General features: G+C 33.9%; 1 protein-coding gene across 3 annotated transcripts in view; it reads left to right on the top strand.

Annotated features, from left to right (window-relative positions):
* Positions 1 to 304: 304 nt before the first annotated feature.
* The window catches only part of LOC149563836 (cycloartenol-C-24-methyltransferase-like), a 42,907-nt gene continuing 27,629 nt past the window's right edge, over positions 305 to 15,582 (top strand). The window contains exons 1-7 of one of the 3 annotated variants that reach the window (XM_089826965.1): positions 305 to 380; positions 472 to 524; positions 781 to 867; positions 2,828 to 2,894; positions 6,012 to 6,085; positions 6,373 to 6,457; positions 6,546 to 6,601. In XM_089826965.1, the coding sequence (XP_089683091.1) occupies positions 782 to 867; positions 2,828 to 2,894; positions 6,012 to 6,085; positions 6,373 to 6,457; positions 6,546 to 6,601 (368 nt within the window). In that variant the 5' untranslated portion in view covers positions 305 to 380; positions 472 to 524; position 781. The other 2 variants (XM_089826964.1, XM_089826966.1) reach the window with 2 other exon arrangements.

The following is a 15,582-nucleotide window of genomic DNA, read 5'->3' as shown; positions in this document are numbered from 1 at the left end:
AAAATACTTTATTTTTTAATTTAAACTTTCCTCAATATCCAAATATCCAAATTAAGTAAATCACAACAATTTCATTTCAAAATTTATCCCCATACAAAGTAAAGAATTTATTATCGAATCCAAAAACCAAAAAGACAATACTTCTTCCTACTATCTTTTTAAGTCTACAAAGATTAATAATAAAAAATAATATTCTATTGCCTATATTAATCTTAGGATAAAAAAATTAAAAAGATGGAAGTAGTGGAAGGTGGCAGGCACTAGCAGTGTACGTATATTGAAAAAATAACTAAAAACCTATTTAAAAAAACGAAAATGGAAGTTTTCTTATTGTCACGTTGCATTCTTGTCCCGCGTCACGTGGTGGGCCGCAGGCACAGGTTCGAACCAACCTGTTATTTTCGGCTCGCTATTTTCTTATGGCAAACTGATTCTGTCACTACTTTACTATATTTCACTTGCATGTTTTAGCCTCGATTCCTTCCTTTACGCAGTTTGAAGCTCACAAATTCAACCACATTCAGGTATTCTACTTCCTGTTTCTTTATTTGAATTTGTTTTTCGGTAATTAGTCAGAGGTAGCTTGACACGATCTTGCTCTGTATTTGTTAGTGTACCTCTGAATTTGAACTGAAAGATCTGGATATCTATTCCTGAATGCCATTTATCTGTAAGGGCTGCCGCAATGCTGTTTTAGATCCGCTGAATTCGAAGATCGGAATAAGCTTTAGCTAATCTCTATAAGTAACGTCGATTTGAATTCGTCGATTGTGTTTTCAGGATGGCGGAGGGAGCAGGAGCAAAAGATCTGGCATCCGGACTGGGAGGAAACATTAACAAAACAGAAATGCTTTCTGCTGTTGATCAGTAAGCTGTTCGATGCCGCATTTTTCTTTTTTGTCCCTGATATATTTTTTAACAGTTCAATGTTTTAAGATTAGAGATCCTTTGGAGCAGGGTTGAATTAGTCGGAGTTTAAGAGGGATTAGGGTTTTGCAAGTTTTACAATGTAAAATGTGATTTTCGTAGAAGACAGAGAGTGTTCACACTTTTGACAATCTGCAGAGATTGCAAATTTACTATTCTATAGAAGTTGCAAAGAAGAGGAGGAAGATTGAGTGGAAATAGTTTGATTTAAGGAAACTGTGAGTGAGAACAGTTCAATTTACAGGAAAGTGGGAAAATGTTGAAGAAGATAAGTGAACACGGTTTAATTGAAAGGAAATTTCGCGATGAACAAAAACATTGAGTGAATGCAGTTTTAAAATAACAAGATCACAAAAACGGAAGACAGAGCTTTCAAACGATTTTAATGAAAAAGAAATTGCAAAATATTGGAAAAGATCGAGTGAACACACTTCAGGGAGAAAGAAGATAATTATATAACAGTAAAAGGATATCGCAAAAAGAAAAGCAAAAGCAAAAAGTGGTTGTATAGGTTGTATTCTGGGTGTAAATGTATTCGCGTTCCTCAGGGTGTCTTCATAAGGTGAGGTTGAAGCATAGGGCACGAAACTTTAACAACTTGTGAAGTACATGGGAAGGATTCCCATCGAGGATCTCATATTTGATTTGATATTTTAGTTTCTAATTGTGCTTTCCTTCTTAATGAGAAAATGAACTTTTGGCAGTATTTAGATACGACCTTACTATTTGCAGACAGAATAGCAACATTTCCTTCGAGCAGCTCGAAGCAATTATCGGGACTTGAACTCGGCAACAGCTCAGGAAGCTGTTCTCCGATTCAGGAGTGGTCTCAGATACGGTGTAATTTTAAAAAAATATTACATATGGAAAAAATGTGTTAAATTGTTTTATTTTGAAATTTTGAAATCGATTATCTGATTTTTTCAACAATCGGCTGAGTGACATCTGAGATTTGCAAGTTTTGGTTATCAGACTCGGCCGTTTTTTGTTTAGCTTAGAATCTTGACAGGTATTACTGTTTTGTCTGTGGCATATTATGCATGTTCTGGGATTCATTCTTAACCAGTCCAATTATAGGTTCCTAAATGAATGTTTACGGCTGAAAACCTCTGCAGGATTAAATTTTACCACTTTCTCCTATTAGCAGTTCTCAAGTGGACCTGAAATTTTTCTTTACTCTAGATACTTATAGCAAGATGTTGAGTTGGTCTTTTCTTTGGATATAAGAATCAGGTCCCAAGCGTCTGAATTTCCCGACTCTTTGAAGCCTTAATCTATAATTTCACATAAAAAAATTGATGGGTGGTTCCATTTTCAGATATTCAGAAAGTACTATTCATAAAATCCCCAAAATTAGACATATCAGTCTAAATTTGTAAATTCTATCTTCAAATTCCCATAAGCTCAAAAGTAGTAAGATTTTCCAACCATTTATGCTGTTAGTGTGACAGCGAGTCCAATTAGTTATCCTTTTCTCTATTTTATCAGTCATGGAACTCCAAATATGGTCACACCAGATAAGTACTCTGATATAAATACACAAATTAATGGAACCACAGAACAAAAACTGCATTTGATACGTAAACCTGCCAACCCCTCTAAGGAATTTGTTGACCATTAATGACAGAAAGTAGGTTCACCTTTTTGGATGCGAATAGGGCAAATGTTTTAGCCATAGGTTGTAATTCTGCTCTTTGCTAGTTTTGTACAACATCTTGGTGTGCTATTAGTTATGGATATGAAATTCAGCAATGATTTGGTGAATCTCTGTTCTTTGTACTAATAACACAAGTGACTTAAGTTAGTGGTTTTGTTTTATTCAATGTTGTTATTTTGTTGTGAACTTTAATGCACCATGTTTTGTAAAATTTGTCGAAAACATTTTTGCTAAAATGTGCAGGTATGAAAAGTATCACATGTACTATGGTGGCGATGATGACACAAGAAAAGCTAATTACACAGACATGGTAACTTTCTATAAATTTTGGCTTCCTTTGTTCTCTTTACTTTATATTTAACTTCAAAGTTATTGCAGGATTAATGTTTAGTGCTTATATTTAAACTTCTGATGTGGTTTTTGCAATTTGAACTCATCAAAGATAATATGTGGAAGAAACAATAGTCATAGGATGTGTCTGTGAAATTGGGGTAAAATAGCATGTGCAATTCCATGCCAAATCTGTATATTATAAGGGCTATGAAATCAGAAGCAACTACAAGAAATATGTCTTTCTATTTTCGGTATAGTTTGTAGACTTTGCTAGCTTTTTAATCAGCATTACAGATTTCAAAGGGGTTTGTGCAAGACTTGAAGATCACATGGTTGTATTCTGGTTGCAAAACAATTAGTTAGGTTGCTGAGTTATAGCTGGTTAGAGGAGGAATTTTGCCTAGGAGAGAGTTCCAGCACTGGATTGTATCCCGAAAATCACCAGAGAAGCCAAGACTTGGATGAACTTCTGAAGCGCGTGAGCTATGTATTAGAGAATGGAGCATAGAATAAATTCACCATGCCAGCAATAAAAATGTTGGAGGCATTCAATCTAGAAAACGGTGATCTAGTTGGATATTAAACATTGTGAGATAATGGTTCTTCCAACAATTCATCTTGTCAAAAAGATAATAATCTATCCCTTTTTTTTTGAAGGAGCCTCTTGTCCTAGAAAATGGTGCTACAAAAATTAATTTGCAAATGCTGCACTTCCATTTGTATGATTCTACTGAAATTTTGTCATTGGCTTGAATTTTTTTACTACATGCTTCAGTCGATGGGATTCATTCGGCTATGCATTATCTTTGTTTGGGCTTTTTTTATATCTTCTCTACCTCTTCCACATCCTTTCCTTCCACCTCTTCTTTCAATGCCCCTGGCTGCTCAACTGAAAGCCACTGTGATAACGAGAAGATAAAGGGTTACCACTTCTCTGTAAATTACTGGGATATTTTCTCTGCAAGTGTGTTTGGTCATGGGATTGGCATGGTAGCCCTTATTCTAAAATAGAGAATGGGATAAAAGGTTATCTACAACTCATTTAAATTAGAAAAAGGTAAAACAATGGTTTCTCATCTATGACACTCATCCAAAAATCTGCAGAAACACCTCTTTTTATTGCAAACTCTTATGCTTTCTATTGTAAAAGATTAGTGCTGGGAAGTGGATAGTTTTTTACAATTAGGCATCATGGATTGAATGGGTGAAATCCTATCCTTATGATGTGGACTATCCATTGACCTTTTTTCTTTTGTTGATGGTTAATGTTTTTGCTCCACTATCATGTTGCTTCTCTATTTCCACATGAGATTGGAAAAATTTCTGCAATGTAGGAGCAAGGAAACACTGCCTTCAACTTTAAATGTATTGTGGAATCACCTAGAACCAACATTGGTGGGAATCATTGCTTTGATGATTCTGTTGTGAATCATGTGAAGGAGCAAAAGTATAGGTGTTGAATATGGGAATGCTGCATATCTTATGTCTTTCCTTTTGTTTTTTCGAGTGCTTTTTGGCATCTTGTTAGTTTGTTTTTCCATCTATGTGACTAGCAAATGGTATACTTCTACTGGTGGGTCTCTGCATATTATCTTAGGAAAAGGCTTTTCTTTTAAATTTTTTGATGATAGCCAGTCGTTGATTGTTTCCTTTTTCTCTTTTCAACTTTTTAGTTTTATATGGTCATAGGCTACTGATATTGAACATATAAAAACATAGATATATGTTCCTATAGGTTCATGGTTGGCATCTGTATTTCTCTCATGTGAGACCATTGTTGGGTTTTGTGTTAACATTTTCTTAGGGATGTACTGTTATATCTGCATCAGACTGTTTCAAATGTTCAGCCTCCTAGGTATTCTTTGTTTTTTGTAGCAGGCCATCTAAGAACACTGCGCAAATTTTCCTAGAAAAGATTGGAATAGTTTGTTTCTTATATTTTACAAAGCATTCCAAACTGTTTATTTACCGAAATTCTATATACCTTGAAGTTTCAGGTACAGCATGTATAATTTTTTTATAATTATATATAGAATGACTCAAATATCTACAAGCTTAACTATATATGACCTTAAATTTTATGTTTAGACGTTCAAAGAACTTATCAAATTTATATTAAAATTAAATCAAAGTACCTATAAGTAGTTCAGCTGCTTTAACCTATTAGTACCTACATGACTGGGTAATGCAACTGAGTGCCATATATATATATATATATATATTAGTTATCAAGAATATACAATATATTTAACTTTCAAGTAAGCACTTTGAAGCTCAAAGTAGTAGTGTTAACAAAGCTAATTGAACTTTGCATGGCTGTATCAGTTGTTAATTAATTACTACATAGTCTTTTAACTAAATATTTTGAATCTTGACATGGTAATAAAGGGATTCGACCTAAGGCTTTTAAATCACTTTCACAATCATAATTTTAACTTTTGTTTTCTTGTTCAAAAGCTGGTAAACAAATAATTTATGTAAATTGATTGTAATTAAATTATTGACATAATGGTAACTTAGATGTAATAATTACCACAACCATTTAGGGTCAAAACAGAAAAACCTAGCATTGATGTCAAATAAAACTGTTATTAAGACTTATCCACTTTTAAACAGAAGGAGTTTACCAAAGATTGTTGAATTTCATCACCTATGATGCTGAATACATCAAGATAAAGCTTATGATTTCTTCTTCTGGTGCTCAGCATTTGGTCTAGCATTTATAACCCTTTAAAGCTTTAATTATTCTTGGCAGGGGTGTTTTGTTGAATGAGAGAGAAGTAGGTGTATCTATTGAGAACAAATAATCTCCCATTAGGAGAATAAAATAATTTTTTTGACTCCAAATCCATTTAGGTTGGGATGTCTTTTCATGCAATTTCATTTCTTTTAATCTTGTTGATGCTCACTCTTTTGATTGAGAGATACTTTTCTTTGGCATAACATTCACATTCCTATGCAACATGTTCATTTCAATTATTGTGAACACAACTATGGTCAATTTAGCATTAGTTTGCAGATTAATTATTCTTTCTTATAGGTTAACAGTAGAATAATTGACATAATTTGGTGACTTGAGTTCCAATTTTTGCAGGTGAATAAATACTATGACTTATCAACTAGTTTCTATGAGTTCGGATGGGGAGAATCTTTTCATTTTGCAAACAGGTTGTCCATTTTCGGCAATTAAAGTTGGACTGGATTTTGTTCTACACAAGGATTCTTGTTCTGCCATAAGTGTTATTTGAAAAATAATACTGTTCTTATTTGGATTCCATTAGTTCAAATCAATTATCGAATCATATCAATCATCATTTGTCTTACCATTATTTTATATATTTGAAAGTGCATTCTAGCATTAGTACCAAAAGAAATTGGAGAGGGCTTTTTGGATGTATGGGAATACATGAAATTTATTTGGATTAATGGTAATGAATGAGTTTTTAACAACACAGATGGAAAGGGGAATCTCTTCGAGAAAGTATCAAGCGCCATGAGCATTTTCTTGCTCTCCAGCTTTGTCTAAAGCCTGGAATGAAGGTTCTGTTAACTATTCAGGTTATGTTGTTTTATATCATTTTGAAGGTTTTCAAAATTTCAAATGTAAATTTTTTGTGCTGAATTACAGGTATTAGATGTTGGATGTGGCATTGGAGGGCCATTGAGAGAGATTTCTAGGTTCAGGTTGGCACTCTGAACACAACTATGACAGCTATTCAATGTTTTACTATCTATGCTATTCGTTTTAAGAGAGCTCATGCATTCATCAATCTAGTTGATGTGGAGATAAAGCTTCAAATCCCCGTAGTATGTACATGGAAAATGTTGGTACGCAGTTCCTATAGAGATCATGTGCCTATATTCAGTTCTACAACTTATGAACTCTGAAATGTTCGGAGGATTTAATTTTTCTACATTGCAAGATACAATGCTACACAGTGTGCGTAATTATACTGATAGGTGTTCTATAATGTTGACAAATTAAACTTGAAAACTTATCTACAACTAAAAATGATAGATAAAATATAGCTCTTAAGTAAATACAAATTAAAGTAAAAATTGTAAATGAAATAAAATAGTTTGTACATAATGTTTGTGCAATTAAATAGCTGTTGATTAAATGCATCTATACGCTACTTATATAATGTATATATGTATGTAATAAGCTTCATATAAAATTGAGTTCACCACTTAGTGTGTTAGTTATGTGGTTGTGTTGTTGTTGTCTGCACCTAGGTTCAAACCTCCACTAGGCCATTGTGATTACGGGCTTGTGCCTTTTCTGATCTAGTGTGCTTGCGGATTTGGGCCTTTGCTTTGTAATAAGGGGACAAGGTCCCCCATTTGTGGCCTCACTAGTTCATAGTTCTAGTTCAAAAGCGTTTTATGTGGACCAGGAGGGCATGTTGTACTGACATCGCATATCATGCTAAAAAGTTTACTAGGCACTAAATTTAAAAGAAAAGTTTTATATGTAATTCGATAAAAGTACTATTGCTATATGCATTATGTATTATTGTTACACATATTCACATAATATTCCTCTTGTTATGTTTGTGAGTTATAGCGCTCTAATATATATTCTATATATAGACACAGGCAATTCATATTATTATATACTTTACCTTTATATATAAGGATAAAGACATTACGTGATATCCTTTTTGAGGTTTATATTTAATACAAAAATTGTGATATATTATTGTAATACAGGCTTTGAGACAAAATATCTCTTTGTTTCTTTTATATAAATTTATCTAAAACAGGTACATAAGTATATAAATGGAAATTTAGTAATGGAAATCATATTGGGTGCATAAAAATGTCAACAAAATTCATTTTTTTATACAGTAATAAGATAAACTTTAAGAGCATAAAATTAAAAAAGACAAAAGGGTCACTGTTATTACGATAGTAATTGTTAAAAATATTGAATAAATTAATGAATGAACAAGATCTCTAGTTATAGTTTACAAAGAGATGATGATTCCGTAATAAAACAATTGTAAGAAGTAGAAAAATTTGAAAAATGCACGAGATTTGCTATATTGACCATTAAACAAAAATAGAAAGAAATCTTTGGAGATATTATACGAATAACTATTCACCAACATAATGAGTCAAAATGATGGCTGCTACACCTTGTCTCACCCTCTGCCTACTCTACCACATTGATATGTCTAAATTGGTACAAACAAGAAGCACAACAGCATTCAAGTTATGTATTATCTAAAACAGATGTCTGTGATTTGAGACCCAACAGACATTGAAATTTTCAAGCACAACAGCATCCAAGTTACACATTATCTAAAACAGATGTGTGGGATTTGAAACCCAATTAGACATCGAACTTTTCGAACACCAGGAAATCTAAAATTGCCACGCTTGCTTTTCTTTCAAATGGGACTGAAAAACCTTCATGCAGGCATATGATAGTCACAAATTTTTAAAGTTTTCACCTTCTGAATACAAAAGATATCGACATTTCCTTTTGGACTTGAAATAGATAGAAAGTAATAGCAAATGATATGAATGAACACTAAGAAAAAATGCTTTGATGATTCCTTACATTGGTTTTCATGAGAATAGTTATTTTTCAAACGACTAACAAAACATTATCAAACAAATATTGATGAAGGGGTTGTCTCATCAATGAAATAGATGTGCCATACAACTATTTATTGAATACTTAAAAAATTGTATTTGGATCACAAGATCCAACAAACCCACCTTGATCCTAAGGGGACCAAAAGATGATTTGGAGCATACAATTGTCATCTCATCCAAATTGGCATACTGTCAATCTTGTTAATGACTCCACCAATATCACTTCTCATACACCAACCAGCAGTGCCTTGCTCTTTACCTTCAGGAGATTATGTGGCTCCAGGACCACACCTTATAGTTCCTTTTTCCTTTGAGGCAGGCTTCTGATCAGCTTATTACTTCCTTTTTCTCGCCGACTCTACCGATCTAGGTCTTGAAGCGGCTGCTCAACCTCCTACTTCCAGTCGTACTAGGCGGGTGAGGCGTCACAACGGTCATAGTCGTTAGCGACACACTTCCAATGGTACTATGCAATGGACCAGGTTTTGTTCTCGCCCTAGGTCCTATCCCTCTGTTTCTTTTCGGACACCATTTGGTGCTCCTGCTTGTAGCTATTGCCCTTGTTGTTTGCTTTCAGTCCCTTAGACACTTATGGTCTCTTGTTGGATGTAAATAAATTTATCTTATGAGTTTTGACATGAAGGATGAACATCTTGGTAGCATGCTTATTCCCTTTGACCATTTTATACCTATACGATTATGGTATGTTCAACTACATAAATTCATTAAGCTCCACATAGGAATTTGCTTGTGAGCTTATCACATATCTTTTTCACAAATTGACATTGATGTTTTAGCAATTCACCAATGGTAATCAAATATTGAGTTATTGATTTTGCCACTTAAGTCTCAACATTTCTAAAAGGTTTTTTTTTTTTAAAAAAAAATTGAATTGGACTCAATCGACATAGCACACTAGCATATCATCATCAATTTTCTTGCTTGTAGTATTCTTGTTTCCAGGTTTTTACCTTGGAAACACATTCAAAAACATCTTTGAATACTGAGTTTAGGATTCAGAAGTTGCATTAGGAGATCAATTTTCTTATGGACTGATTGAATGTCATACAAGTATTCGGGTGATTTTCAAGCTTTCCAAGCTTCAGAATTAATGGGCTTCTATTCGAATGGTGACTTTATAGAACAAGAGAGTTCTACTATGGCAAGTGCTCTTTTGTCTTGGTTTTGAATTTCAAGTAACTTAGCAGCATTAGTAGAGGGTGTGGGCTGTTCTTCAATTAATTCCTAAAGATACTGAAACCAATGTGGTTTCCATGGTCATGGTCCATTCCTTGTATTTTAAGGTGTTATTCTCCCACCTTGTGAGATGAGGTTCACTATTTTTAGCCATGTTGATGCAATAAATACAACAAAAAGATATGAATGCTAGCAGGGCTCTGCTTTTACAACCAAGAAGGTCCTTGATACATGCTTGTTAAATGATAGTTTTGATAGTGAGACCTATAGGATCTATAGGATAACTAATGTCTTTACTTGCTTATTAGTTGAAGTCTAGGTTGCATGGAGATGCGTACCCACGTACCCAAGTACTGGGTACATGTACCCCAAGTACCAGGTACTCAGTGGAGAGCATCATAGCCAAGGACCTTGATTAAGATTTCTGATTTTCGTTTCAGCATTTTGTTTCCATATCAGCTTGTTATTTATGAAGCTTAATTCAATACATAGTCAGTTTGAAACTTTGTTATGATATTAATTAACAGTAAACTTTATCACTGCTTAACTCATAAGTTTATCATTTGCAACATGTCACTGTCATATGATTTATGATCTTCATGATCATGTTTAAAGTATGCCTTCTCTGTTATGCATCTAAGCATTTATCATATATTATTATTGCAAACATATTGTAAATCTGAAACTGAAAACAATACATTACATCTGCAAACTTTATCACCGTTCTTGTTTTGAAAAACCATTGTCATGACTCATATTTTGAGATGTTCTATAAATATTAAATTATATTTAAAAAAAGTTTGACGTATCCAAGAACAACCGTCCCCTATTTTGAAAAATAGCCTTACCGGTACTGGTACCCTAAGTACCTGAGTACCCCTTTCCCTGTGTAACTTTGGCTAAAGTTGTTAAACACTTCATCTCTATAAGCATTTATAAAAGATATTCATAATATAGCATACTAGTCATGTTTGCTTGTTGACTTTAACTTTGCTTTGCAAGCAAAATTAAGAAGTAATAAGTCTTGAACTCGATAAAAACAAGTTTTCATTAAACTTCAAGTTTGCAATAACAAAAGCTGGACGGAAAAAGATTGGACTGAAAATAACTCATCTGTCAGCACAAAATGAACTCACAGAAGTAAGAAATAAATCCAAGTTAAATTTTGGAGGTCCACTTCAATGCTGCAGTAGCAATTTCATATATGTTCATGCTCAATCTCTCCAATGGCTTGATTTAATTTTAATTGTGTTGAACACTTTTTTTTTAAAGAATTCAATGCTTTTTGAAAACTATTTCAACACCTTTTCAGAACAGCAATGATGTTCTAACAACTGTTGATGGTGTGCAGCAAATTTAATTGATCTTTCTCTTTTAATGTCACGTGCAGTTACGTTTAACATCCTCAGTCTCGAGAGAGATAACCAAAACAACATTATTTCTTCATGTTTTTTGCTGGCTTTGCAAATGCCACTTGGCCCAACATAGCGTAGCTATGGATCCATTTCCATAAGCTTTGATATGACTATTCAGATTTAAAATTGATGGAAACTACACAGCAAATTGATATGAAGGAATTACCAATACCATAAAAAATATATGTTAGGCTGGAATGATTAATCACAATTATTTTAATCAATTTTACAAGGCCTAAGTTTCTTGTAACGATATAGGTGCAAATACGGGTATGGGAATATGTATGTATGCATGTGTGTGTATGCATATGTGTTATTTATGTACGTATGTATGTACGTGTTAAGCGCGTATGTACGAACATATGTAGGCAAGTATGTATGTACTATGTACATTTGTAGGTACACATATATGTTGTTAGTAAAGTCTACCAAGATAACTAAGAGGGTGGGGAAGGGAGAGTGGGGTGGCGAATCAATTATGTGTTTAAAATAACTCTTAATAACTTTATCAAATCTAAAACATGTAATCAAAAGATGCAACAACCATATAAGGATAACCATACACAATAACACCAGATATGTTAACTAAGGAAAACCCCTGGGGGAGTGATGCCCGCAAGATGATGTACTAATATAGAAAGTTCCTTGTGAAAGGATGTGACCCTATTAGGAGTCAAATAAAATACAATTAGTACATATGAGTCCGTGTTAGGAGACTTTGAATCCTTGTCAAGAGATTCCAACCCTGTTAGGAGTTGTGCCGACCCTGTGAGGAGTGAAAGGAGGACAACTAAACCCACTGTTCAATTAGCCTCACACTGTCTTCACTATACAATATTCAAGATAACATATCCAAGTTCTCGAACTGACTAAACGACAACTCCTTTGCTAATATAGTTCCTTTGAAGCTCACAATACATCAACAACATCAATCTCTCTTTGATTATACATAATTCACATCGAAAGCTTGCATAATATAATATGTGATCTCACTCATCCAATGCCACACTCACAACCAAAGAAACAAACTTTCCTTTATACCAAGTCCTAATAACAAATTGAGTCGGCTTTGATGCTTTCTCAATTTACAATGAATAATATAGGACCACATTAAGATATTACATTTACACGTTACATTACAAATAACACTTCCCACAATGATATCAACAAAAGTTGGCTTCCAGGGAACAACACACTGAATAGACTCCACAACTCATCACATAATGAACATCTGATTCTGCCAAGTTAATCATAGCATCCTGAACATGTCTTCTACCATAATCCAAGCCTGCTGAATGATCCTCAATGTCACTGAAAAGATGCAACACAAATACCAGAAATTGTTACTAGAAACTTGCTCTGAGAGTAGTCTCCACAAAATCTTGTGTAACACTCACAAATCTTCATATCTCTTTCTGCGAACATAGACATAGCACCATAACACATTCTTGAATACTCCTGTAAGTGCGCATAACGTAAATCTCCAACCACAAACCTCGCCAAATGAATCTTCCTCTGTAACTGTGGTTGAACTGTCCAGAAAATTGGTATGTTGACAATCAATGACAAACACTGTCACGAATGCAACACATAAGTACTTAATCATCTCTTTGACATACTTACAAAGTCTCCCATATAGAAATATCAAGCATTCATGCTTAATATATGTATGTAGGTATCTAGGTAGGTACATATGTATGTGGGTACATATGTATGCACATACATATGTAGGTATCTACGTACGTACACGCACATGCACATATGTATGTACATATATAGGCGTGTACGTATGTAGGGATGTATATATGTACATATTTAGACGCATCCCTGATAACTTGGGACATGTCTCTTGTCTTGGAGACTTTGCACTTTGTAGGGTTCATTGGTGAAGATCTAATGGTGTTGAACACCATTTTGAGTGTTTTGAATTTAAGAGCAACCGCAACAATGGCATTGAGTGGGGATTTCAGTGTTGGTAGGGGGATTTTGGTTTTACAAGTATTATTGAATTATAGTTATTAGTTACAATCCGTTATATTTTCAGATTTGCTATTAGCTATTAAATTATAATTAAAAAATGGCACCTCTAAGTATCTCTGTCTCTGTTAAATTGAATATATAAATAACTCATAATCACGGTTTTCAAAACTGAAATTACTCAAGCCTGAAATTGTCATTACAGAATGCAAATACACAGTTGCAATCAATATTTAGTAATCTTCATATTCTTCTTCATCAAAAGCAACAAGGTTGACATTTGTTTCAATTTCATTTATATTTTGTGTGCTATTTAGAATTATAAATTATAAGAGCAACAATAATCATAATTGCCAATAAATAGAATATCTAAATATCTCATATTCATAATATGCAAAATCGAAATGTCATTACACAATGAAAATTCAAAATTGCAATTAATAATTTAGTAATCTTCATATATTTTTCATCAAAAGCATCAAGATTGACATTCGGCTCAATTTCATTTGAACCACAACCAATTGGAGTGCCACTCTAACTAGTTGTGTCACAGAAACTGCCTCATCTAAAGAGACTTCACCATGATTATAGAAACAAATAGAGTGACTATAAAAACAGGAAAAACAATATTTGGTTCAATTTCACTTTAACCACAATGAGTTATACTGTCACGTTCTAATCCCCATGTACTGTACCAGCTATCTCATCTAAAGATATTTTTTGGCAAGTTGTGCAACAATAATGTCTGCACCAATTCTCAAGAGTTAGATTCCAATTCATCGTTACTACTTAAGGGCCTGTTTGGTTGCAGGCATAGGAATGGAGAATAGGCATGTAATATAGGGAATAGGAATGGCTATTCCAATAATAGCTATTTTTTGGAATGGGTATAAGCTCATTTTAGAGGCAAAATGGGAATACGTATTCCTATTCCCTATTCCAAGTGACGAACCAAACAGAAAATGGAAAACATATTCAACTTTTTTATTCCTATTCTGGCAGCCAAATGGGCCCTAATTGTAATCAAGTTTCTACATGACAAGGGATCCTAATAACTAGAGGGGGTCTAGTGGTGGAGACCCAAATGGTGTTCAGGGGCGACACCCCATATGGGGATTTGGAGGCAATTTCCCTATAAGGTTGAGGGGTAGAAACCCTCATGGGGGTCTAGGGACATTGCCTCCAATAGGGTATGACCCCAAGCATACTTCTCAAGTACCCAAATGTGTCCTTAACCAAAGGTTTGGTAAATATGTCTGTTATCTGCTCCTTTGTGCTAACATACTCCAATCTGATCTCTTTCTTTGCTACCTTTTCTCTGAAAAAGTGATACTTAAGTGAAATGTGTTTTGTCTTTGAATGTAATACTGGATTCTTTGACATGCTAAGTGTACTTGTATTATCACAATGTATGATAACAGGCTCAATAAACTCAATTCCAATGTCCTTTAGTATTTGCTTCATCCAAATTATCTGATTACAATTGTTTGCCGCTACTACATATTCTGCCTTTGCTTTACTTTGTGAAATGCAATCCTGTTTCTTACTTAGCTAAGAAATCGATCTTCCTCTTAAGAAAAATGCTCCACCACTGGTGCTCTTTCTGTCATCTACGCTTCCCACCCAATCAACATCACTATATGCACATAATGTGGAATTATGTGATCTATCATACTATAGGCCATAATCTGAAGTTCCTTTCAAGTATTTGAAAATTCTTACAACTGCTGCAAGATGTGTCTCTTTAGGATCTACTTGAAATCTAGCCACTATTCCAATTGCATGAGCTATATCTGGTTTAGTATGTGTCAAATATTGCAAACCTCCAATCATAGATTTGTATCTTGTTTGTAATGCACTAGGTGATTCATCTTTGCCTGACAACTTACATCCAGTCACCATGGGTGTTCCAACAGGTTTACAATTTTTCAATCCAAATATTTTCAACAAATCCTTAAGATAATTAACTTGCGATATAAAGATGTCATCCTTATCCTAAACAATCTACAATCCCAAGAAGTATTTCATCTCACTTATCATACTCATCTCAAATTCTTTCTTCATCTCTTCTGAAAATGTCTTGCTAGCTTCATCATTACCTCAAAAATTGATGTCATCAATAAATACTACAATAATCAACTAACCATTGTCATTCTTTCTCATATACAAATTAATGTCTGCATTACCTTTCACAAATCCCAAAATTGATCAAATGATTGTCCAACCTCGCATACCAAGCTCTAGGTGCTTGTTTTAGTCCATATAATGCTTTCTTTAGTTTGCAAACCATATCCTGTTCTTCTGCTGAAGGAAAGCCATTAGGTTGTTAGGCTTAACAAACTTTCCTTTATACCAAGTCACTAGGCTGACTCAATTTGTTGTCTTTGAGTATTACATTTATGTACTCACTGTATTCTCTCTTAATTGGATTTCTATATGTACCATAAAAAAAGCCATTTGCCTTCATTT

This window comes from Cupressus sempervirens, chromosome 4, assembly GCF_028749045.1.
Source record: "Cupressus sempervirens isolate cs-2001-9-10 chromosome 4, ASM2874904v1, whole genome shotgun sequence".
In the NCBI taxonomy this organism is placed as follows: Eukaryota; Viridiplantae; Streptophyta; class Pinopsida; order Cupressales; family Cupressaceae; genus Cupressus; species Cupressus sempervirens.
This window is presented reverse-complemented; position numbering and strand designations above follow the sequence as displayed.